The 25138-nt window shown below is 40.5% G+C and overlaps 1 protein-coding gene across 6 annotated transcripts in view; it reads right to left on the bottom strand.

Moving 5' to 3' along the window:
• TBC1D16 (TBC1 domain family member 16) overlaps positions 1-25138 on the bottom strand; it is a 75558-nt gene that overhangs the window by 11820 nt on the left and 38600 nt on the right. For 5 of the 6 annotated variants that reach the window (XM_039345796.1, XM_039345772.1, XM_039345780.1 and 2 more), the window contains 2 exons: positions 5518-5715; positions 2497-2644 (listed from right to left, as the gene is read on the bottom strand). In XM_039345796.1, the coding sequence (XP_039201730.1) occupies positions 2497-2644; positions 5518-5715 (346 nt within the window). Of the gene's footprint in view, positions 1-2496; positions 2645-5517; positions 5716-12480; positions 12549-25138 lie in introns of those variants that run through there. The other variant, XM_039345804.1, reaches the window with a different exon arrangement.

The following is a 25138-nucleotide window of genomic DNA, read 5'->3' on the forward strand; positions in this document are numbered from 1 at the left end:
TCAACAATGAGTTTTGTAGCATATTAATGACTAATTTATTGTAGTATAAGCTTTCATGGAGTACATCCACTGGCATCAGCATATACCTAATGTTCAAGACCGTGTTGGCAGTGGGAATTGAGGGACTCCTGGGGACAAAATGACAAACTGAAGTTTGTGGAGCTGACGCTGCAGTAAATAACTGGTGAGGAGATCAGCTCTTTGTTATTCCTCTCTGGACAAGAAGATGACTCAAGATTGCCCACAAATGCTCTAGGTTGTTTACACCTCGCAAGGAGATTGCAAAACAGCAATCGCAGGTGGATTTAGAGCTCTGGGAAACAAGGAAATAGCCATCTTGGTAAAAGTGGGGTCAACTTTGAAAGGACCCTGGGTTCACATACTTCCTTTTCTAATCACTTTCTGAAATTGATTGTAAATTGTTTTTCAGCTTTAGGAACTTTTGGACTGGCATGTTTTACGGCACAGCGTTGAGTTTCCTCCAAACCTTAGCAAAAGAAGCTTTAAATACAACTTTAAGGACCGAAAAAAAATTGGAGGGGGGAATAAATACAAAAGGGTGATTAAATCTTTGATTTTAGAGAGTTTTAGAAAGTTACAAATGGACTAAAGGTCCAGATAAATTTGAAATAAAATTATGGAAGCATCCTTCCTGTGGGAAAAATGCTTTTGTTTTTAATTCTTTTGTTAAGGCTTTAAAAATTGGACACTGTAGAGAACTGTAGAGAACTAGAACGAGCTAAAGATTACAATTAAAGGAGAAGAACACTCAAATTTGACTTATACACAGTCCTCAATGTTTCACCATTTATTTAGTGACCATTTTGTATTTACAGTGGTGTTGAAAAAAGTGACTTGCAACTGGTCCTTGCACTTAGAAGCGTCATGGAGTTCCCATTATCATGATTTGGGCACCTAGCAACCTACATGTATTTATGATGGTTGCAGAGTCTCAGGCTTATGTGATTGCTATTTGCAACCTTCCCAGCTGGCATCCAGTAAGCAAAGTTAATGGAGGAAGTGAGATTCGCTTCATGATCTTGTGATTTGCTTTATAACCATGAGACAAAAAGAAAGTAAAATCAGGTGTGGTCATGTGATGACTCACTTAATGACTGCATCGCTTAGCAACAGAAGTTCCAATCCCAATTGTGGCTGTTAGTTGAGGACTACTTGAACAAATATAGAATAAGGCAAAATATTTTAACACTGGGCCTACTAAAGGATAGCTTTGAACAATGGGCCCAGAAATTAACAGTGTCGGCCTCTATAGATAGTGTCTAAAAGAAGTAATGGGAATAAATTCTCCCTCACAAGATTGAGATAGATTTGAAACTGGATTTAAAAATGACAGGCTAAAAAAATGATATGGAAAAAGATGTTACACTCTACATGCAAAAAACCCGAAAAACAAAAAAACCTCAAACAAGCCTGGATAATTTTCCTAGATTGGATTTACTAAAGAGGCATGTTAAAGCTGTGAAGAATTTTATATGAAGGGACAAAGAAAAATGAAATCATAGTTCTAGGACATTTTGAAGGGCCTAAAGATCAAAATGGTTAGAAATAAAAGGAAGGAATATAAAGTTGGTTTGTATGATCCAGGTTAAAAATAGATTTATGTTGTTATCTCTGATAAGCCTTAATTGACTTTTGCTGACATCAGTATTGAAATGACAAAGGTTTAAGGATTTGGTTACAGGTAAGGAGATATGGGAAGAATATATTTGTTGTATTTAAGAAAAGGTGATACGTTATTAAAATTGTAATTGTAATTTCTTTATATGCTTTCTTTGCTACTGTATTTTCTTATTTTTTCTTTTTCTTCTATTTTTCTATTTATTCTCTTTTTTTCTTTTCTGAATCTTTAATTTTTTGGTGGTTTTTTTTTAGTTTGTATCTGTTTTTAATTGTTATCAATTGTAATCATTAAAATAAAATTACTACTAAAAAAAGACCGTGTGCGCAGTAAAGATGCTGATACAGCCTAGACAGGAATTCAAATTCTTTCCCTCTTCCAAGGATGTATGTTTTTCATCTCTCCTCACATCAAGCAAAACGGAAAAGACAAATGATTGCTTGCACTGCTGTATCCATGTTTATATATAGCCAAGCTGTCATGCCCAATCGCCGAGAGCAAATGAAACTAGACTGAAGTCTTCAATGTCCAATAAAGCATTCTAAGCCCCCCTCCTCCCCCAGCCTTCTTTGGCATGTATAAAATCCTGCCGGCTTACTCCTGTTATGTAATGTGTTCTCTTTCTAGCCCAATTTTAGAAGAAATTAGCATTTTGGATGCCTCCACTATATGTAAAATGAAGTCCGAAAGCACTGCTGTTCTTACTTCTTCGGTATAAGGAAGAACCAGATGGGCTTTCTGAGTTTACAAGCCTACTAATTATCCAGAGGCTGCAAGGAAGAAGGAGGGAATCTACTGAAGTTGATCCGTCATCAGGTGAATTGGCATTTTCAAGCACCTGCTCTAATCTAACTTACCTGGTCTTTGAGATGCGTCTCTGTGCAATACTTCCATTGCTGAAACACTTCGGAGAGTTTATCCAGGCCACCATGGTGAAAGTGAAAAATCTTATACTGACTCTCCCGGCTAGCAACCACCAGCTGCCCACTGGTGCAGGCCTCATCACTGAAGGAAAAGGTGCAGAGAGAGATGTAGGAGCACGGAGTCAGCAAAATGTATTAGCTAGGTGCCTTGTGCTGGGACCCTTTGAGACAGACCATATTGTGTGCAGGTTACCATTTCCGCAGTGCACCAACAATATTAAGGGACGATTTTACTCTGTTAACAGTGTGTACATTTTTTGTAGGCTTGAAAACACTAAAAAAAATGTAAACACAGACATTTTATGATAATAAGAGGTAAGGACCAAGTGAAAAGGGCTATGATAAGAATAAAGGGTTTGCTAACAGAAGTGTATAAAATCAATCAATCAATCAATCAATCTTATTTACCCTGGAAGGCCCAAAACCAAATGACAAACGTAATCTAAACTTGACACTGGGTTAAAAAAATTAACAAGTACAATATTTAATAAATACTACATAACAGACTTTAAACCCAAGCTCATTGATTTGCTATTAAAATCCTTTTTTTTATAGCCATAGTTAAAAAATTGGCTGCTGCTACTGTAATCTTAGGATTTTCATCGACAAGTAAAATTTTTACATGCTCAGAAATATTTCTTCCTGGTTTAGATTTTAAAATAGGCCCAATAACTTCTATCCTTCCATTCCCCCTGCCATCAGAACTGATGAAGCCTCTTTGATGAGAGGCGAAATGTTTTCTTCTTCTTCTATGAAAAAACAGTCCAACTGCCTTTTGAAGAAAAAAGAAACAATTATGACCTGGATGACTGAGAATCTCCACAGACATTCCTACTGAGAACCTTTACAAAATTCACAATACAATAAAATACGTTCTACAATTTCAGGAGCAGTACCATTACAGGCAACACATTTAAACCAGCTTTTAAAATTACTGACCCTTGAAAAAGAAAACGGATGCTACTATCCTTCCAGCATAGTCAGAAGCTTGGGCCCAGTGTGGTTCCTTCCCATTATTGCCCTCCATCTCTTTTCAAGGCCTCTCCTCATTCACCTGCTTGTTTTATCATCATTTCCCTGTGGAATGTGCCAGCAAGGACTGAAACAGCAAATTTCCTTGAGAACTCCAAACCGCAATCAAAATGAATTATGGAAATAATCTGACCTTACTTTGCATAATATATTCTGAGCACACACTTTGATTTCCCGCCCCCCCCCCTCCGGGGGTAGACGTTGCTTTTCATTTTCTCCCCTGCAGAACACACACGGCTCTGATTATGAACCAGCATAGCCAAATTGTAGCTTGTGAGGTCTTGAAGAATCAGGGCATGCCACACACTTCTTGGTACCCAGCGAAGGGCCTGGTTTCCATCTGGTAATACTTACCAGATTGTTTATGGTAATCAACCTGAGCCTTGGTATGCTCAGCAAATCCTACCAACATGGATCTGGGCGAAAGAACTGAGGGACTGGCTGCCAAGGTCAGTTTGCTTCTTCCTTAAACTCCTCCTGGCAAGGCGTAAATAATTATCATGCTAGATAGATGTACAAGGTGGATCCAAAGGATGATTGGATAGAAAAATATTCCTTTTAACCTTGGGTTAATGGTGGATAAGAAAGAATCTTGTGATAGTGGAACCACTTGATCCTCTGACTCTTCAATTACCCAACTTTGTTGGGAAGGAAGGCAACATAATTCTAGCCCTCATGTTTTAACATGTCACCACTTGGATTGGTGACGATACATTTAAATAATTATAGTCAGAGATCAAGGGAGTGGAAAAAAGGGAGAAAAATTAGCTTGCTTGATAGTTCCAAATTGTAATTTTTAAGTTTACATAATTAAATTTTTTCAAATCTGAACTTATTGTGGATATGTGGTTAAGAATAGCAGAAGAATACTGTAGTATGAAAAACGTCTTCATACTTGTTTCATGAAACTTGCACACCAATACTGTTAATTATCTGAAAATAATAAACAGGTAAAGTTTTTCAGCTCTCCCCGCTTTTAAATGAAAAGACTTTACCTTCTCTCTTATAGACTGCATTGGTTCTGGTTGTTATGGACCTGCCTTCTTTGTTTGTTTGGTTTATATTTCACACTTTTTAACTGCCCATTTGCCTCAGAGAGGGGTTGGGGTGGTTTACATGGCTTACCTGGACCATGTCAACCTTATTTACTCAACTGCACAGTCACTAGAGATCAAAGCAAAAGGTGAAGAAGATGACAGGGAAAAGATGCTATAAATCTATATGAAATATTTAGGGCAAAGAGACCACCAAACCCTGTAGACAGACAGGCAAGAAACTAATCCCTGGGAAACAGCTGGGAAACAGAATGAATGGTATTGTTCCCAATTCTCAGGCATACTCATTAAGCAACAGCTAAGTATATGGCCTATCACTTAGCTACCACAAGTCCATACAAAATAATCGTGCCAATTTGACACCCTCTGATGCACTGAACTGCAATTTCAAAAATTATCTCTTTGAACCTGAAGAATTTGGGGAACTATTGTTCGACACAACTGGGAGGACACGTTATGGGAAACATGCCCAAAAAATCCTAAGTTTAAAATAGTACAGACTTTGTATTATTTAGGAAAATTATCAGGAAGTTTTTTTCTCTTGCATTTAGACAAATCAGCCATCAATAGACACACACAGAAATAAACCACATTTGCAAACCATTTTGCAACTCAGACCAGTCTTTCTTGATCACTTATTCAAAACACACAAGTACACAAGGACAATATGATAAAAAATCCAGCAGATGAGTATAGATAGTATCAACACTTCAAGGAACCGCAATATCCATTTTGACCCATGTGGCAGCGTGAAATCTTTTCTCCAAATGAAAAGCCAAGAATGAAAATTCATTCTGGTTTTGTGGTGCTATCACATGCCTAGGTAACAGGGCAATGCCAGCCATGTCTGGACACAGTCAATTCTTACCTGAAAAAAAGGCGAAGAGATCTCATCTGTCCCAGATCAACTCTGAAGACCCCACAGATCTGTTCCAAGGCAAAGACCTTCTGTTGCTCATCCCATCTGGAGGTCTGGACCTGCCCATTATTCTCCTGGAACTGGGAACTGGGATCAAGGCTTGAACTGGAACTGGTTGAGTGAGTCATGTGGCTTTCACATGGATCTCTATACCAAATGTAGAAATGGACAAATAAGTAAAAAAAGAAGGTGGTATGAAGCAGATCACTACTAACTACAAGAACCAGGGGTACAGTTGCTGTGGGGTGGATGGAGAAATCCAGGTGGACTCCATTTTGCTACAAAGCCTGTTCTATTATCCTGGCCAGTAACTTCAACCTAAACTCACCCTGGAACATGCATGCATGCAAATACACATACATATATACCTACTCATATGAAAAAATGCTTCTAGAAATTTGGAAACAAAATTATCTAACCATACCTGAAGCTTAAATTTTATTTGAGTAGATAAAACCTTTCAAGTTGTAAAGTAAACATACATATGGAAACTATATGGCTTAATTAATTGCTATTGCACAGAAACAATGCTAATTCCACAAATGAACTTTTCTCATCTATTTCTCACCATTCTCTATCCAACCCAAAGTCAATAAATTACTCTGCTTGGTAAATATCTTTTCAAACAGATGAGATTTAGTTCAGACTGAAATAAGAGTTACAAGGACAAAATGAAAAACAGTGGATGTCTCAAGTATCTTTGCAAATATGGGAGCAAGAAAAAGAGTGTGATTTCATTTCATTTCATTTCTTAATTCTGAATGGACAGGGAGAATATTGTTGGAAATTCAGTTTATTCCATTTCTGCCAAGGTGTATGGGGGAAATTTTGGGTAACCTTCCCAGTTATAGCAAAAGCTGAATTTTATAAAGTGGCAATTTCTCAAAAAAGATTTTCTTAGTCGCCTTTAGACAAGATGGCTGATACAGAAATCTAATAAATAAATAACTTCCTGACAAAGAAGAAACAGCGCAGCTTTGGGCACAAGTATGGGACAACCGAAAGAAATACAACAAAAATGCAGTTTGGATAAAATAGGTGAATAAGAGAGGAATCTTTCAAGGAGATACACTAACACCACTATTGTTTGTCATTGTTTGTTGAGTCCTCTGTCAATAATACCAAACAGGTCAAGCCATGGCAAAGGAGGTTGAACTGGACAAGTGCGCCAGTCTTACCATCAACAGGAGAAATGAAGATTAAAAATGAATACATTATGAGATTGAAGAAGATTATAAAGTCCAAACTCAATGGAGGAAATGCTATCAAGGCAATTAACAACTGGGCAATTTCTATCATTAGATACACAGATGGAATAGTGGACTGGATTCAAGCAGAACTAAAAGACCTGGCTAGGAAGACCAGGAAATGACAATGAATCATATCCCTCATCCATCATAATGTACACAATGAAGACTTACTGAATGACTCAAACTGTCCTATAAGTAAGATCAAATGAAGAATAGAAAAGAGACATGGCAAGACAAAGTATTACACAGCCAGTACATTTTAAAAAAACCTAGCAGATAGCAAGATCTGGTAATGGCTTGGAGCAGGAAACTTGAAAAAACAGAGGGGCTAATTCTGGCCACACAAAGCCAACCCTTAAGAACAAATACATACTTAGCCAGAACTGAGAAGACAACAACAGACAGCAAAAGCTCTCTCTGTAAAACAAGCTGAAGAAACATTGGACCACTTAGTTAACTGCTGCAAGAAGACTGCACAGACTGTCTACAAAAAGTAGAATAACAAAATAGCATGTCAACTTCTGAAACAAACGTGGCTGAAGCCATGTTTTTTGTTCTCAGTTGCCACACAGGTTGGGGTGGGGGGGGTGGGGGGGGAAGAAACCGAAAGTATTCTTAGACTAAACATGGAGCAGTCTGGTCGGAACCAAGGTCATTCCCACAGGTGCTGGAAGATAGAGAGAAGGAGGGTCATGAAGCCCACCAATTGCCTTCATTGAGTAGCATGATCAACAGCATAGAGGAAGGGAGGGAAGTGTTACATTTAGTTACTTTGAATTCCTGGGGGAATTTTACAGTTGGTTTCACTTTTGACTGTGCCTATATCAGTGATGGCGAACCTTTTAGAGACCGAGTGTCCAAACTGCAACCCAAAAGCCACTTATGTATCGCCGGGTGCCAGGTGGGTGTGGACCGCCTGGTGGGCGTAGATCGCCAGGTGGGTGTGGCTACAACAGTCATGCAGATGGATGGGTGTGGCCAGGGTGGGCGTGGCCAGCTCAATATTGCTCCTGGGGAGGGACACCTGTGGGGGCCGGGCAGGGTTGGGGGGGATCCTGGGGGTCTCTGGGCAGGAGGCTCATCCTGCAGGATGAGGCAAGGCAAGGTGAGGCAGGGTGGGGGTGCCATTGTCGCAGGGCAAGGCGAGGCAGGGACCGGGGCGGCTGCTGTCTGACACCATCGGCCCCTGCACACAGAGACCAGCAAGTGCACGGGTGCTGGGATGCATCCAGCCATGTGGGACCTCAGCGAGTTAGCAGGCGGCTGGTTGAAGAGGACGGTTACCATCTCCGGGCAAGGCGCGCGTGCCCACAAAGAGGGCTCTGAGTGCCGCCTCTGGCACGCATGCCATAGGTTCGCCACTACTGGCCTATATTATGTATCCAATAAACATGTTCTTTGAGGAAACTTCAAGCCTCAGAGTTCTGATTTGTTTGGATCCATTAGTTGGAACCTTGACATAGCATCAATGGTGCATTGGAATATCTGCAAGAAATACTATTGTCTATAATGAGGAACTAGTGCAGTGGTTCTCAACCTGTGGGTCGGGACCCCATTTGGGGTCGAACGACCATTTCACGGGGGTCGCCAAACAACGCAGTCCACCATTTCTTTTCCCTTTTCCTTAGCTGTGCTACTCCCTTTTATTCTATTGGCTTTTGAAAGCCAATAGAATAGACTCTCTTGAATAGAGTCTAATTCTATTGTCCAGGAATTGTCCAGGCTGTCTCTGCCCTGCTGAGTCTGTCAAAAGTCCCATTCTGCAAACGGTGCTGCACCAGTTGAGTAGTCCTCGACTTACGACCGGTTGAGTAGTCCTCGACTTACGACCGGTTGGGGGTCGCGGCATTAAAAAGGTTGAGAACCACTGAACTAGTGGGACCACAAAATAGACAAAGTAACAGAAAATTAAGATGCCAAAATGCTCTGGAGCTTTAGAATTCAACTAGACAAGCACATGCCGCATAATTCCAGACTTAACAACTTTTGATAAGATTAAAAAAAGTCTGGACAGTGGATGTTGTAGTATCTGGAGACAGCAGTATAGATGAGAAAGAACTGGGGAGGGGATCACAAAATACAAAGACTTGCAAGTAGAAGTAGAACGACTATGACAAAAGAAAGCAAAGAGACCACAACTGAGCCCAAAATTTATGTTGCTAAGGGAAAAATGTGTTAAGTGAGTTTTGCTTCATTTTATGATCTTTCTTGCCATAGTTAAGTAAATCACTGCATTTGTTAAATAAGTCACATGGTTGTTAAGTGAATCTGGCTTTCCCGTTGACTTTCCTTGTCAGAAGGTCGCAAAAGGTGATCACATGACCTGGGGACACTGAAACTGTCATAAATATGAACCAGTTGCCAAGCATCCGAATTTTGATCATTTGACCAAGGGGATGCAATGGTTGTAAGTGTGAAAAACAGTCACAAATTACTTTTTTCACTGTCGTTGTAATGGTCACTAAATGAACTGTTGTAAGTCGAAAACGACCTGTACCAATATTTGAATGCGATATCTGGTACAATCCCCAAACCACTGGAGCATCATTTGAGTACCTCTGGCACTGACAAAAATCACCATCAGTCAATTGTAAAAAGCAGCTTTTCTTGGAAGAGCAACGGTCCCCTTAACTCCATCAAACAACAATATCTACCTAACCCGGTTCTTTGGAAAGGACTTGACAGGTGAATAAAAACGCCCATTCCAATCTAAAGAAATGCCTCTGTGTGGCAACCATAATTCTTTAATATTTATTAACTTTGTTGTACCCTTATTGTACATCACGCAGAGTCACTTGTTGTGACATAAGTAGCTGTATAAATTTAATAAATAAATAATTTATGCTGAACAGTTCTTATGTTACTTTCCCAGAGAACACACACACAGATACACACACACACACACACACAGTTGTCACATCATGTTTACCCCTATTTTTGTATCAGGCAAGGTATCTGGAAAATATAGCTGTATACTTGCTTATTTAAGCATTTCTTAGCACATTCTCTTCCTATCAAAAGCTTTGGGAAGCACACAAAGAATCTCTGAACAGCCATTATTGTTCAATTGTCTTAATTATGTCAGCAGATGCTAAGCTGCCAGAGAATTTGAATCCGCTTTTACCACTGAATAGCAACCTTGTTTATGTGTGGCCTGCATTGATTTTCATAAGAGTTTCTAGATAGAACAGCAACAACTACAGCTCCACTGTGTCCATGCATTTTAGAAAAGAAGATGAAAACAATCTACTTCTCAACATCTCTCCAATTTAACTCTATGAAAATCTGGGAAATGTCGGTCTTTTGAGAAGCCATCTTTAAAACCAGAAAAGCGTCTAGTTTTTGCCTGTCATATCCCTGAGAGATGCAATCCTGGAAATACTTTGGCTACTCCTTGTTGTAGCAATTTAAAAATAACAGAAGGCCATTTTCTCTTGGGACTACTATATCATATTTGGGGTACAAAAACACCCGTTGCTACAGTTAACTGAACAGAAGAGACTGGAATAAACAAGGAGAAAGATTTTAAAAAAAAAGTGATTTAAGGAGATTCTGCTGCTGTGGTTCCAAAACAGAGCACAGAGTTTAACTTTCAGAAATCTGTCCGTTCTCCTCCCCTGCAAAATGCTAGTCCTCTTCTCTAAGAAAATCAAGAAAAGCAGTAGAGTGTTGGGAAATCAGTGAATGTGAAACTGTGACCTCCAGGATCTGGAAAAGGCCAATCTATTTGAGCAATCTGAAAGGGCTCTCTTGCGAAATGGTGGTTTGCAAAACAAGGGAAGGAGAAAATATAAAAGCAGCTGCCTGAAAGGCCAGTTTAATGCGATGTTTTCTAATCCGCTTATTGAACAATGCAGGTGCTGAATGCTGAAGAAATCACACACTCAGCAAGCCAGTGTGGACCTTCCTAACCTTACAACAATGCTCCCTGAGCAAGGGCCACATGAAGCCATTGGAAGAGCCTTATTTTTAGCATTCCCCAGCAGCTGGGGTCCCTTAGGCATTCCCCAGTCAGCTGGAAGACCGCATTGTGAACAGAGCCCTTGGGAGAAGACCAAGTTCACCACGGCAGCCTGAAACCCGACTCTGTATACACAACTCCGCAGTACAGTCCCACTATAGACACAGCAATTGATGCCCAATGTCCCAAAATGATAACTCCTCGCGCTAAAATCAAGCAAATTTGGACTTTAAGCGACATGCTCTTATTTCCGGAAGACTTTCACCTCTTGGTTTTAGGGGCCGCTGATGAGGATGATGCTCTTTTCCCATAACAGGACAGAACTCATGTCCTTCTGTACTATATAAGGAGTTTCCTCTACTCCAAAATCTACCCGAACCTCACAGCAATACGATCAGGTGTGCAAAAGCAGAAATCTATCTATATGCTCTACTACTAAAACTCTCACTGTCGTAAGGTTTGAGTGGGTAAAATGGCACATCATAGTAAGGTAACCAATTTTGAACAAAAGTATCTCAACTCGGCTAAGTTACAGAACGTGTCCAAAATCCAGGATCCATGACACCCGAGGGAATGAAATGTTGGAAGCTGTAGATGGTTCAGTGCTACTGGTTGCTGCAGTCATGTGATTTTTATTTTCAAAAGTTCTATAACAATTTATCAGCCCACCTTGTAGTCTCTGGCTCCCTTCCCCATCCAGCGGCAGCCACTTAGCTGAAAAGAGAAAGGAAAGGAAGGGAAGGGAGAAGGGACAAATAAGATAATGGGAGAATGACAGAGAGGGAGGGAGATTTCTGATGCTCTCTGCCACTTCCCCTCAATTCAGTGGGGAAGTTGACAGGAAGATTGAAATTGCTCCCGTTTCCAGAAATGCTTTTCTGCCCATCTGTGGCCAATCTATTTCTTTGATTAGGGAAGGAAATATCTCTGAAAAGATGACCCAGGAATCACAGTTTGTCTAGTGACAGATAAATCCAGCATTATACAGTTATTCAAGTTCATATGGTACTGCATGATGACTACACTTTATCTAAATACCACGATTCATGTTTAGTTTTTCCCCCAGCAAACACCTGGGATAGGCCTCTTGAGCTATAGATGAATGAAATCACTCTGTGCTGAACTTTTGTGAGAAACGTTATATGTATGGCATAAAATCCCCTTATATTCCTCGAAGCAGGCTGGAATAAACGGCCAAGAACTATGGTGCTACAGAGCTTGGAAGGGACATAACACTTCTTTGCTGCAGCTGACATAATCTTTACAATGACAGTATTACATAAACGCAGACTAGAATACAGGTAGTCCTCGACTTCTTCATTTAGTGACTGTTCAAAAGTTACAACAGCACTGAAAAAAGTGACTTATTTAGTAAGTGATTCACTTAACAACTATGGAAAAAAAATAATAATCAGGCATGACTCAGTTAGCAATCATCTTGCTTAGCAATGGAAATTCTGGTCCCAATTGTGGTCATAAGCCGAGGACTGCCAGTATCCATTCCTGGTGGTCGAAAGAGGAAGAAACAACTTAAAATACTATTATGGACAAGTTGTGGAAAAAGGCCCTCTTTGTATCAAGGACCCCACTTGGTCCACAAACACCCTGTCTGCATTTTCTCATTATTGTTAAGCAAATCAATTAAAGACTTCTTGGCTGTATTTGCAAATGTGTTAATCTTGGTTAGTTTTACAGACTCACTTGCATTGCATTACTGTTCCTTCTGGGGGCTAGATATTATCAGTGATGATATATGCAGCAGCTTACAAGACCTCAAAAAAAAAAAAAAAGAGCAAATTACTGGCAGACAGTCTTGGCAAACTGATGACCATAAGGCCACAAGTAGCTGGCAGTATCTGAATGACTGAACAACAATATTATATGACAGTGACTGCTATCTGAAAAACGTGCTGACCTACGATATATAGGAAATGTAAAAAAAGAACAGTATAGTAATGCTGTTCTTTTGCATGTAGTAAAAGAATGCAGTATCTACCATTCGCCTTGCTAATCCAATTAAGTCAGTTGTATTTTATAAAGAATTCAAAATATGTCTTGAACCACTCAGAAGCTTACTAGCTAAGGACCCTCTAGAGCAGAGTTCAGAACAATAGCCCTTTAATGACTTTGGACTTCAACTCCCAGAATTCCTGAGCCAGCCATGATGGCTCAGGAATTCTGGGAGTTGAAGTCCACAAATCATAAAAGAGTCATCGTTTCCCCCCCCCCGTTCTAGAGATTATTTGTTTGCTTATTTGATTACTATAGCTACACATAAATACACTGGACTTGGACAGCCAATTTTTTAAATAAAAAAAATAATCTTACACAAGTGACCCTAGATGGCTTATAAGATTAAAATAAACAAATCCACCATATATACCGGTAGCAATGGACCCCCATGTCACCACTCACCATCAAAACTCATCATGACCCATTTGTTGATATCCACTATTTATAACCACATAATCAATAACTAGCTCATATTATGATATACATTCAGAAAACAATTGCACAAGCCTGTTTTAAGTACACTCAGAATAAGGTATTGTATTTAAATACATGCCTGGCACTATGGCGGACATTCCTCTACCTCACCCTTTTGACAATGAAAAAGATTTACTATGGTAATCCAGGTCATGATGCTCTTATTGCTGCTAACTCATTAAAACAAGAGTACACAACTTTCATGCAGTCTGCCTATTTGTTCAGCTAAAATAAACATTATGATTGGCTGCAGATCCTATGCAGATCCGCTGCCCTTTCTGGGATTTTGAAAGTGCTACAAACAAAGAAAGGAGGAAAGGAGAAGGCGGAAAAATCTATAACTACAATTCCCAGACAATATAGAGATGTTTCAGTGTAATTCTTCAGCCAAAACAGTTAAGGAACCAAACTAAAAGGAACCAAGCATGCCTATCTAAACCACAAATGCAATTAGAATTTTAATGATTTCAAACATTTCCAATAATTCAAATGAACAAAATAAGGTAAACTACCCTAATTCATCCTTTTCATGAATTATTAACCTTTAGATCAGGGATCCCCTATTCCTGGGCCGTGGACAGTGGTGGGATTCAGCCAGTTCGCACCACTTCAGCAGAACTGGTAGCTAATTTTTTGTTGCCCAGGCCCAGAATGGACTTCTGGAAGCGGCATCCACACAGAGAACTGGTTGTTCACATATTTGAATCCCACCACTGGCCATGGACCGCTACTGGTCTGTGGCTTGTTAGGAACAGGGCCGTGCAAGCAACAGCAAGCAAGCAAAGCTTCATCTACACATGCGTGGTATCTAAGTTGCATGCAACCCCTCCCCCCCCCCGCAGTGCATGGAAGCATTATCCTATGAAACCAGTCCCTAGTGCCAGAAAGATTTCTAGCAAATCTTTTAGAGGTAAGCTGGGCCAATCATAGCCCTTGGACAGTTTGGTGGACCTACACCCAGAACACCTTAAGACCCAGCTCACGGCTGTATTTTGCCTGCAAGTCTCTGAAAAACAGTATGATTTTTGCTATCTTCCACTGAGAAAGGAAAGCTCCCAGCATCTGAAAGGATCAATGCATGTCTTGGGAATTTTAAAAATTCTAACTGTTCCCAAAATAAAAATAAAAAAAAACAATATTAGAAAATCCTCTGACACTCTTACAGAAGTTAATACATTACTGTTTGCCCTCTTCTTCTTTCTAGGGATCCCAGATGTTGAAATTGTTACAGAAAAGCAAAGCTTTTGCATGCAGAACGTTTGTCCAATCATCTCTAAAATTCACATTGGTTTGAAGACCGATGAAACTTCAGATGAGTCATATAATAATATCATTTTTACTATTGCCGAGGTAGGGAAAGGCAGAGATCTTGGCAACTTTCTGAGGCGGGAACCACTCCTCTTCCTTACTACTGTATCTCACCATCTCCTGCAGCAGCAACAGAAGATTTGTGATGTTGCTCCTAAGACCAAGATGCTGTGTTGTTTTTCTTTCTGTTAAATTTATAAGAAGCAGCATCAGTAATGGGTCAAATTCTTGTATCATTTTATTACAAGAGTTTTTTTTGTCTCCTTTCAATTTCCAAGTTTAAATGCAGTAATTAAAAATAGTAATTGAAAAACAAAATTGACTGGAATCTCCCTTGAAATACAGCCAATGGCACATCTCCCTGTGGACTCACGGGTAATTTGGTGTGTGGTGTATCAATATCCCTTTGTAGTACAAGTATTTGACTCAGTTAAGCTCAAAATTTATGTCGGTAGGCAAAACATTTGTTGAGTAAGTTTCCCCTATTTATGACCTTTCTTGCCATAGTTGTTAAGTGAATCACCACAGTTGTTAAGTTAGTAATCCAGCTGTTAAGTGAATCTGGCTTCCCCACTGACTTTGCTTGTCAGAAGGTCACAAAAGATGATCACATGACCCCGGGACACTGCAACCGCCATAAATATGAATCAGTTGCCAAGTGTCCGAATTTTGATCATGTGACCTTGGGGACGCTGCAACGGTTGTGTGAAAAGACAGTTATACGTCACTTTTTCCAGTGCTGTTGTAACTTCGAACGGTCACTAAATGAATGGTTGTAAGTTGAGGACCACCAGTAATTTGAGCTGTATGCACTAAGGGGTGTTTTGCTTCCAAGGATACTTGGATGGACTGAGAGGTGGAAAAAAAAATATCCCAGAGGAGAGTAATGGGAAACCTCTTCCAGATGATTGGATAGAAAACTATATGGCTAAGCCCAGGTAATCTCCAGGAGTCAGAGGTGACTCAGGATATCCTCCTCTTTTTTTCATTTTCTTTTTCATTTTTTTCAGAAATGAATCGAGATGCATCTCAAGAGGAGAAGAGAGGCATGGTCTATTCCTGTCTCTTCTCCTATCACTAACCGAATATATGCCTTTCTTCTGAAGATGTGTTGAAGCTCAAGAAGGCCACACAAATTATCTTCCCTCCCTCATGCACAAATACACACACACACACACACACACACACACACAGTGTGACCATTTCCCCCTAGCCAGTGGCACTAAACACTATTTAAGTAGCTAATTAACTTTCTGGGCTAGAAAAGCTTCTGTAATTGCGTTTCTTTCACCTTTATAGCCCCCCCTCCCTCAAGGGAGCTGGAGCTGTCCTCTGGCATTTGTTCTGCTCCTTCCTACCACTCAGGCACAACTTCTACCTTGACAGCAACCTGCCAATCACGGGCTGCAGAGGTCGCTGGGGACTAAATTAGGAAGACGCTTGTGATGGACAAATCCGCCTAGCTATGCACAAAGAAAGTGCAAAAAGAAAATGTGCTTATAAGTAATTTCTATCTGACATTAGAACTTGGCTTCAACGGCCCCATCAGAGCCAAGGATTTATCAATCTTTTTCTTTTATAAAGTAGATGACAGAGATGTTCAAAACTTAAAGCTGTTTATATTTTGTTTGCACCGGCATCTGCTCCTCATCAAATTGAGGGGGGAAGGACGTAGAAAACAAAAGTACTTTGATATTTCAAGTCATGGCAATCAATCTGGGTTCCAAGGTGCTACATTAAGCACTCTGTATCTAACCTTAATCGCTTGATCCAAAACTGCATGTGTAGACATGCAGGCATAGATCAGAAACCAGAAGGTTCTCCTTTTGGGGATGACACAAGTGGCATGATCCTTGGTATCCTGAGCCAGGTTTTCAAGATTCTCACTGCAAGCACACACCTATTGCAGCCACAATAACTGCAGCTCTACCTTTTGTGTGGCCCAGATCTGTCATGGCAGATTTTTAAAAAAGGCCAGAGAGTCTAGAATCCCTCTCTGATTTTATTAAAAGAGGGTGCCTAGTGCAACTGTGGTCAAGCATAATGACACAGTTGTGGGGGAAAAAAAGGAAGAGGAGGGAGAGAGAGGCAACAGCAGCAGCTGTTGTGGCATCCTAATTTCTCTCTAGATTAAAAATGAGAGGAACCAGGGAAACAATTTGAAAAAGCAATTTTACAGGAAACCACTTAACTAGGGTGAAGGGGTGTTTTTTGTTTTTTTTCATCTACTGGGTCATTCCAATGGCCACACTACACAGAAACCTTTGGGACCCTCTCTGCCCTGAGAACCTTCCCAAGATTTTGGACTGCATCACCTATCACCCACAATAAAAACACATATGATGCTGGTTTGATATGAGAGGCATTGTAGTCCAACACGTTTGGCTATCATCGAATTAAGGACACTCTTCAGTATGGAAGAAATGGAATACTGCTTCTATGAGGATATATATCAGGTTACTGCTAAACAAAGTGGGAAGTCCTGATTACTGTATTGTTTTTTTTTAAAAAAAAAAATAGACAACTTCTGCTAATACAACAGAATCCTGACATTGCACATTTTTCTTCCCTATCTCCTAAAGATACCTTCTTGTGATCCAGCAAGAACATTCACTCAAATGGAAGGAAAGCAGTTACTTTGCTTAATTCATGCTACACAGTGTATGTATGTATGTATGTATGTATGTATGTATGTATGTATATTAGTAATTCTAAACAGCTTAAGGGTCCTCTAAATTGAAACATCATCACCCTAAACCTAATATACAGATTCTATAATGTGCTTAAAAGCATCTGCTTGCTACAAAGATAGACGCTGACAGAAAGTATTAATCTGTTGATAAATGATTATTTCATCGGTCAAATGCATCTATATATACGAATATAGGTGTTGCTTTATGTCAGTGGAGGGAGGGAGGAAAAGAGAGAGAGAGGGGGGGGAGAGAGAGAGGGTGGGAGGAGAGAAAGATTTAAAATAAAAATATTATCTAAACAAATAAGGTATGTTTTGATGAATCCACACAAAGGATTTTCTGAACATTTTTGTGGTACAGTTGTTCCATGGCGACAGGTTTGGTCGTTTCGTACTTATGAATAAATACACTCACACCACCCTAAGCAGCTTAACACAGCTAACCATTGAAGGAAAAGCCTGGGCATGAACCTGGCCTTCCTTTTAAAACAAAGCAAGTCTTGCAAAAGCCCAATGACATATCTTTATGTTCAGGCGAGAAAAGTGGTTTTTTACGTTCGCTAATCAATCAGTGGATGTGTATAAATCACCTCCCCCCCCCCCAGTCCTAGAGATGGAAAATGTGATTTCTTAGTGCAGCATGAAAACAAATGTTTACTTTCCAGCCTGACCAGTCTGGAAAAGGAGAGCTTTCTTAGCAGTGTTTATTTTTTAAAAAAGAATCAATGGGTCATTTTGCCACGCTTTCCCTGCTGCCCTTCTCCCCATCCCTCCATGCACAAGTAAAAGTCAACGCTCATTATGCAAATTACAATCAAGCCATCAGAAACCCAAGTCACTGGAAATCCCTGAAGATCCATTTTGTTTGGAGATGCTTGGCATTTAGCAGTGAATCTCTCAAAAGGTCTTTTTGCCTGGCAAATTAAAGCAATGGCACTAAGGCCAATTCTGCGGAGACTCCCATCACTTACTCAGCCAATGCCATCCAGAGAGATTGGCATTCCTGTTCAAGCCTACTAGAATAAGACACACAGTGTTTCCCAAGCAGAAAGAGAAATAAAAACGAGGAATGCAGGATGCCGATAGTATTCCAAAAGCTGGATTCAGGGAACAAGTCAGTTTTCAAGCACCGAGAGGCTGAGGCTCTCTTCTTAATCTCTGAAGGTCAATTACACTTCCTACAATACCAGTAATTCTCCGCCTGGTGCTCTCCAAATACCCCAGGTCGGCCTTGCCCAAAGCAGCGTCCCCCCCCCATATGTATCACTTACATTTCCCATCATCCTTAATCGCATCTGGAGGATGGCTTACTCTGTCTAAAGGTATTGTGGCAATAGGGCAAGAGTGGTGATTTTGAGTCAAATATCCCTTTGGGAATAAAGCAGCAGAGAAATTGAAGGAGATAAATAAGTAAGTTAATTCTACATTGTGAAAAGAGTTTTTTTTAAAAAAAACAAGAACAACAAACGGAAGTAGCACAGGAGAATATGCTACAATTGAAGGCTCAGAAAACAGCCATGCATCCTGAAAATAGGAATTGAGTCTGGATGATCTGCCAGGATATTTTTGTAAATCTATTTCTTTATTAATTAAGAAAATTTAAAAAGGGCCAAAATATACATAAGAATACATAAGGCAAGGGAACTGATAAATACTGCTATTGGTCAGTACAAGTAAGTCCTCAGCTTGCAACCACAATAGGGATCAGAAAGTTCGTTGTTACGTGGTGCTGTTGTTAGGTGAGATATCATGTGACTGCACCTGCTTTTTTGTGAGATATACAACCATCACTTGCAGCCTTCTGCTGGCTTTCCCAATGACCTTGCTTGTCGGAAGCCTGGTGGGAAGTTCACAAATGGTGATCGTGCGACTGCAGCATGCTGCAACTGTTATAAGTGCAAGTCAGTTGCCAAGCGCCTGGATCGCAATCATGTGACTGTGGACATGTTGCGACCGTCGTAAGTATGAGAGCTATTCGTAAGTAATTTTTTCAGTGATGCTATAACTTTGAACAGTTGATCAATGAATGGTTGTTAAACAAGGACTAGCTTTTTTTTGTTCTGTTAGGTCACATTAATTGGAAGATCAGAGAAACTAAAAGAGGCAACAATCTATTGGTGGTAGTTTAGCAATTACTAAATTGCAACAATGAATTTCATGAAACAAATTTCATGTTGTTCAGTTGCTAAGTCGTGTCTGACTCTTCGTGACCTCATGGACCATAGCATGCCAGGCTCCATGTCCTGTCCTCCACTGTCTCCCAGAGTTTGCCTAACCATCTCATCCTCTGCCATCCTCCTTCTCCTTTTGCCTTCAATCATTCCCAACATCAGGGTCTTTTCCAAATGAGTCCTCTCTTTTCATTAAGTGGCCAAAGTATTTGAGCTTCAGCTTCAGTATCTGCCCTTTCAAAGAATTCATGAGGGTAAAGAAGAACAAGAAATGCCATTGAAAGGACACAAGGATACAAAGGAAATTTCAAGATTATGAGGGAATCGTATCATTCAAAGACAGCAGACTGACTGAATGAATTTCAGAAGCCATGCAGCTGAGACAAGGAAGAGATGCTTCCATCCACATTAGAGATTTAAACCCATAATGGAGACTATTTCTTCAGCCCACAGATTCCTGCCCAGATGATATTTTGACCAAATTCCTATTTTAACTGCTATTCCAATGTACACATGGCAGCTTTAGAGCAATTTTATATTTTCCACCATAACACCGTCCTTTCCATAGTAGGGTGGTCTAAAGCTGTTACCATACCTGGCCTGGAGCTTATTTTCTTGATGTGTACATAATCCAGACTACTCTTTATACTTGCCTTTTCCTCCACCCTTAAGGTGGAATCCTCTGCTGGTTTACCCAGGCGTCTTACTGATTTCCTCTATTAATTGAAGCCCAGCAGAGAAAGCAATAGGAAATATCTTCAGTTTCCCTGTTCTCCATCCAAGGTCAAATATCCTACTGGGAAGAAGTAGGAGCAAAAGAAAGACAGAAAAGAAACCTAATAGGTAAATAAATAAAATTCCTGTCCTCTAACCATTTCTGAGCCCTGCTGCTAGGCACTAATTCTTAAAGGTTTAAGATGCTGTTAATAGTAATTTATTTTTCTTTTTGTCCTGATTCCCTCAAAGGCCAAGCCTCTAAAAAGTTGTGCATCCATCAGGACAACTGTAAGAAAAAACAGACTGATATCCTAGAGCAGACATGTCAAACACAAGGCCCGGGGGCCGATGCGGCCCACGAAGTGGTTTCATGTGACCCGCAAAGCCATCCTGGAAACAGTGAGGGAAAAGCCCCGACTGCCTTGGCCCTGGCCCAGGCCAGCCGGGAGCCAATGTACAATTTTTTGGTGGCCATCTATGCTGAAATGCATTCAGTCTTAGCTCCACAGCGAGGAACCAGCCCCTATCATGTCGGCCCTGCCCCCTGGTGCATGCTGGGGAGGTGTCACCCTTTGTGAGGAATGAAGAAAGGCACCATCCCTGGAAGTGGCCAACAAATGGCCCTCGCCTACTTCACATATCCGGCTTGATGGCTCTGAGGGAGGGGTTTTGGCAGGCAGTGGGGCGTTCTCACATACCCACCCAATAGGCCACGCCCATTCCATCCACACTCACCCAGTAGGCTGCACCCACCCTGGCCACACCCACTCGGCCCCCCAAGGGCAACCGCAATGCTGATGCGGCCCTCAATGAAATTGAGTTTGACACCCCTGTCCTAGAGCTAATAGCACCAATCACTGCCCCTGAAGCCATCAAAACAGCCACCATGCAGCCTCGTTTTTTCTATGTATAAAATGATAGTCTTTCATAAATTGTGTCAGATATCAAGAAGGAGGGACAAATATTTAACACATGGTTACATTACATCAACAAACACATTTTCTTGCTTCCCCTCCCCTCCATGTCTTCTCTTCAAAGTGCACTTAGTTACTCATGTGGTCATCTTCAGTGAGCTTCCCAGTCTGATCAGTAAAATACCCAGTTTCCTAAGTGATCTCTTACCACAGCCCTTGTAGGTGAACCACTAACTAAGCCAGCTGTCTTCATTAATCACCCTCACTGGCTCTGAGGCACAGCAGAGACTGGGACCACTCACAGGCTTCCTGAACTTTTGGATAAGATGCAGATAAGAGTATATGGGATCTCCATCAGTGGCAAAATTAGCAGACAACTCAAGTTCATCGCTGCTGTCCAAGAGCAAGTCACTCATAATAGCTCTATTACTGCGGCTTATACTTTGTGTTTTTTTAAAAAACAAGTTGACACCACTTGTTAGGCTTAGCAAAGGAGTAGGGCCTATTTTGAAAAAGACACCCAGAGCTAGAGGTTCAAAGGGAACAAAGAAAAAAGTCTGGAAGCATCTGCTTAATTGCTTACATATAGTACTTGTGAATTAAATTTAACAGGTGTGTAATTGGACTCCAGTTACATGTCAAAGCCAACTTGAGTTGTGAATTTATCTAGTTGTGTTTTCATGTGGAAACTACTTCTGGAGGTTGTATTCGAAAACTGGAAAAAGAACCCAAAATTTTCATTTTACGTTTTGATGATTAGAATGATTTTGATGTTTTAAAAATAACTGGAAACATTTAGAAATGTAAATCAAAAGATTGAGGCTATAACATTTTTTGCATTCCACTGCCCTGAAAAATGAAAGAAGTCATCTCTTTTCTTTCTTCTTTCTGCTCTTTTCTTTTTTCTCTTTTTAATTTCCTTAATTTTTGTTTGTATTTGTATTTTATCCTAGGTAATAACTTGGAATAAGAGCAGAATGACCATATTTAATTCCATCGTCCCAAAATCTCTATGCAGAAATGTCTTGAATATTCTTTAAAATATATGCCCCCATTTAACGGAAACTAAATCAAACGAATATAGACAAAGAAAGAATCAGCTGTTCTGAGAGAAAATAATGAGAGTCAGAATGGCCAAATAGGGAGGAAAGGTAGCTAATATATTTAGATTTTGTTGCAAACCCAAGTGTAATAAACTGAATAACTGAATGACACCCCCCTCCCAAAAAAAAGAACAATTGCCCGGGCACCATCAAATGCTTCCATCAGGCATAGGCCCATAACTTTCTTACAAGATTTTACTGCTGACAGGAACAAGCACAGAGAAAGGATCTTTAATCATCCTGTGCCTCATCCCCCAAATGCTGAATTAGTTTCCTTCCAATAATATCAGTAATTAGGTGAACTAGGTTCTTTATCCTCTAAATTCTTGCATGTCAGTTTTTTTATACAAAGATATTCCTCCCAAGTGAGACATTCTAGGTCAGTGATGGAGAACCTTTTAGAGACCAAGTGCCCAAAAACTGGCCCGGCTCCTGCTCCAGCCCCCTGCCCGCCCCTGCTCTGCCCCCCCATCCACCGCCCCACCTGCCCACAGGACCACTCACTTCCTCCAGGGCCCGCCGATCGCCCAGGCAGCCCAGCAGCGCTATGGCGGCCACACCCTCTGCCCGCGCCCTGAAGCATTAACTGCATGATGGGGTGTGAGGGCAGAGTCTTGTCTACACTGCCTGGCTGCCATGTCCTTGGCTGCGCTGCTCTGCGTGGGCTATGCTCTAGGGCGAGTCTCCTTTAGGGGGGCTGCTGGAGAGGAGGGGGTTGCGGGGGGAGGCAAGGTTGGGGCAATGGCACATGTGCACACCCGTGCCATAGGTTCGCCACCACTATTCTAGGTCTTCTTACAAACATTGCCCTATCTCTCACTCAGTTATGTCAAGAGTTGTCAACCTGTAGGCCACATGCAACCCGCAAACCTTCAGGATCACATTCTTTAAATCTGGCAGCAAATGGGAGGGGCAGGTAGTTTCTACCAATTTTCTTCAGGAAACCAAGGAAATAAAATCTTGGTTTTATGCAAAATTCCTCTAGAACACATTTTTTTGAGAAATCAGCCCCACTCAGTTGTATGACATCCTGCTATCAACACCCCTCTGCACAATTCCAAAACGGTCGGCACTCTGCCAGGCTAAAATAGGGCAGCCCCATGAAGAATGGGATCCCATACGATCTGCCATGCACTCCCAACAAGATCCCATATCTTCTCACAGAAATTACAAATGTTTCATACTTACTTTAAAATAAAATAATTGCATCAACCCTAAGGGCTAGAAACTTGTGTCTTTTAAATGCACAAACAGTAAAAGCAGCAAAGGAATCTGATGCAGCCGTCCAATTTTGTGCTGTGCAAATTGATGACATGCAAATTTCTAGACCCCCTGCAATGAGTCTCCATTAAAATGCACATACATCATGCTTTGAAAGCTTTCATGTTTAGGCCATCTATTATCCAAGCCTCTATGGTATCCTATGGGAGAAAAAGAAACCAAGGGATTTTGCATTGTCCTCTGTTTGAAGGCACAGACACACTCCAGCTCTCTCAATCATTCTTTCTCCTAGGACAGGAGGTCAGAGGCCATGTCCCAAGAGAAGAATATGTTAGCCAACCACAGCACTGCAGAAGGCTCTTGGATCAGCAAATTTGTTTAAGCATCAGAAGCCAGTTTCATCTATAAAGTCTTCTGCAAAAAATAGGAGGTACAGATATTAAGATTGGCTACTTATGAGGAGAGACACAATGATGTGCACAGTGAAAGCAAGAATGGCCATCAGCAACTGGACTTTCCAAACTGGAAAAAGGATCATGGATGCCATTAGATGAGATCAAGACTGAGGTCTGGAGGATTGTCTGTCTGTCTGTCTGTCTGTCTGTCTGTCTGTCTGTCTGTCTGTCTATCTATCTATCTATCTATCTATCTATCTATCTATCTATCTATCTATCTATCTATCTATCTATCCCAGCTTCTAGATTCTTCTGAAGCAAAGCAGAAGGTTGGGACAACCCCCAGATATTTGTCATTTTAATTAGATACCAGCTTCTTTCATCAGTCATAACTGTGCTAAGAAAAGTGTGCCATCTACTGGCCTAATGAACAAGTTACCTCTTTCAAAAGCCCGCAAAACAATTTAACACATGATGTGTAGGAAAAAAATATGATCCTTTTAATAAGAGGTCAAGGGAAACCAAGGAAAACTACTTAAGTTCAAGAACATTCTAAAAACGTCATGGAACCAAATGACAATATTTTACCTCCTTTATTTGCACTTTAAGAAAACTGGATAATCCCAGATCTACACAAAGATATTCAGAAGAAATCGTTTTGAGGAAAGGGGAGATTCTGAGGCAAAAATAAAGCCTGAGAACAGTGGTTTAAATAAATTATATACCTTGTGCAAATTTACAATGGATCTAAGTCATGAGTATAGAAAAAAGCAGACCAACAATCTGAGAGAGAACGAATCAACGCACAGGGGCCAAAATAACAGATTTAAGAAATTTCTACCCTGTTAAAAGAATTTAAGAAAGACACTTGGATCTACAAGTTGTGTCTACAAGAGGGCCCAGTGAGATCACCATATGACTTGCTGTCCTGTCAAGAGTGTGGTCTGTGTATGAAGTCACTCTAGATGTTTGGAAATAATTACCATAATCCCCAGCCAGAATGGCAAAAGGAGAAACTGGGCTACGAAGTTGTTCTATCTAGAGAAAGGAATTATTGGGTTTTAAGTACTGTATTGTATTGATAATTGAGTTAATTTGTTCTAAAATAATTGTCTATTATTTAATCTTTTTAAAAAACTTGCTAACCATTGGAGAAGCCGGAAAATTCACAGCCCAACAAATGTGGTTAAACTACAATTCCCATAAACTCCAACCCCTAGCCAATTGTGAAGATCATGCAGTTCAACATCAGGAGAGTTAGAGGTTCTTTATGCTTGCTACAGAACACTGAAAAAAAAATAGTTGTAAATCCAATTCAGAATTAGTAACTGAAATGAAGAGAATATATTAA

This window comes from Crotalus tigris, unplaced genomic scaffold (genome assembly GCF_016545835.1).
Source record: "Crotalus tigris isolate CLP2741 ecotype Arizona unplaced genomic scaffold, ASM1654583v1 scf7180000017551.9496454, whole genome shotgun sequence".
NCBI classification, from domain to species: domain Eukaryota; kingdom Metazoa; phylum Chordata; class Lepidosauria; order Squamata; family Viperidae; genus Crotalus; species Crotalus tigris.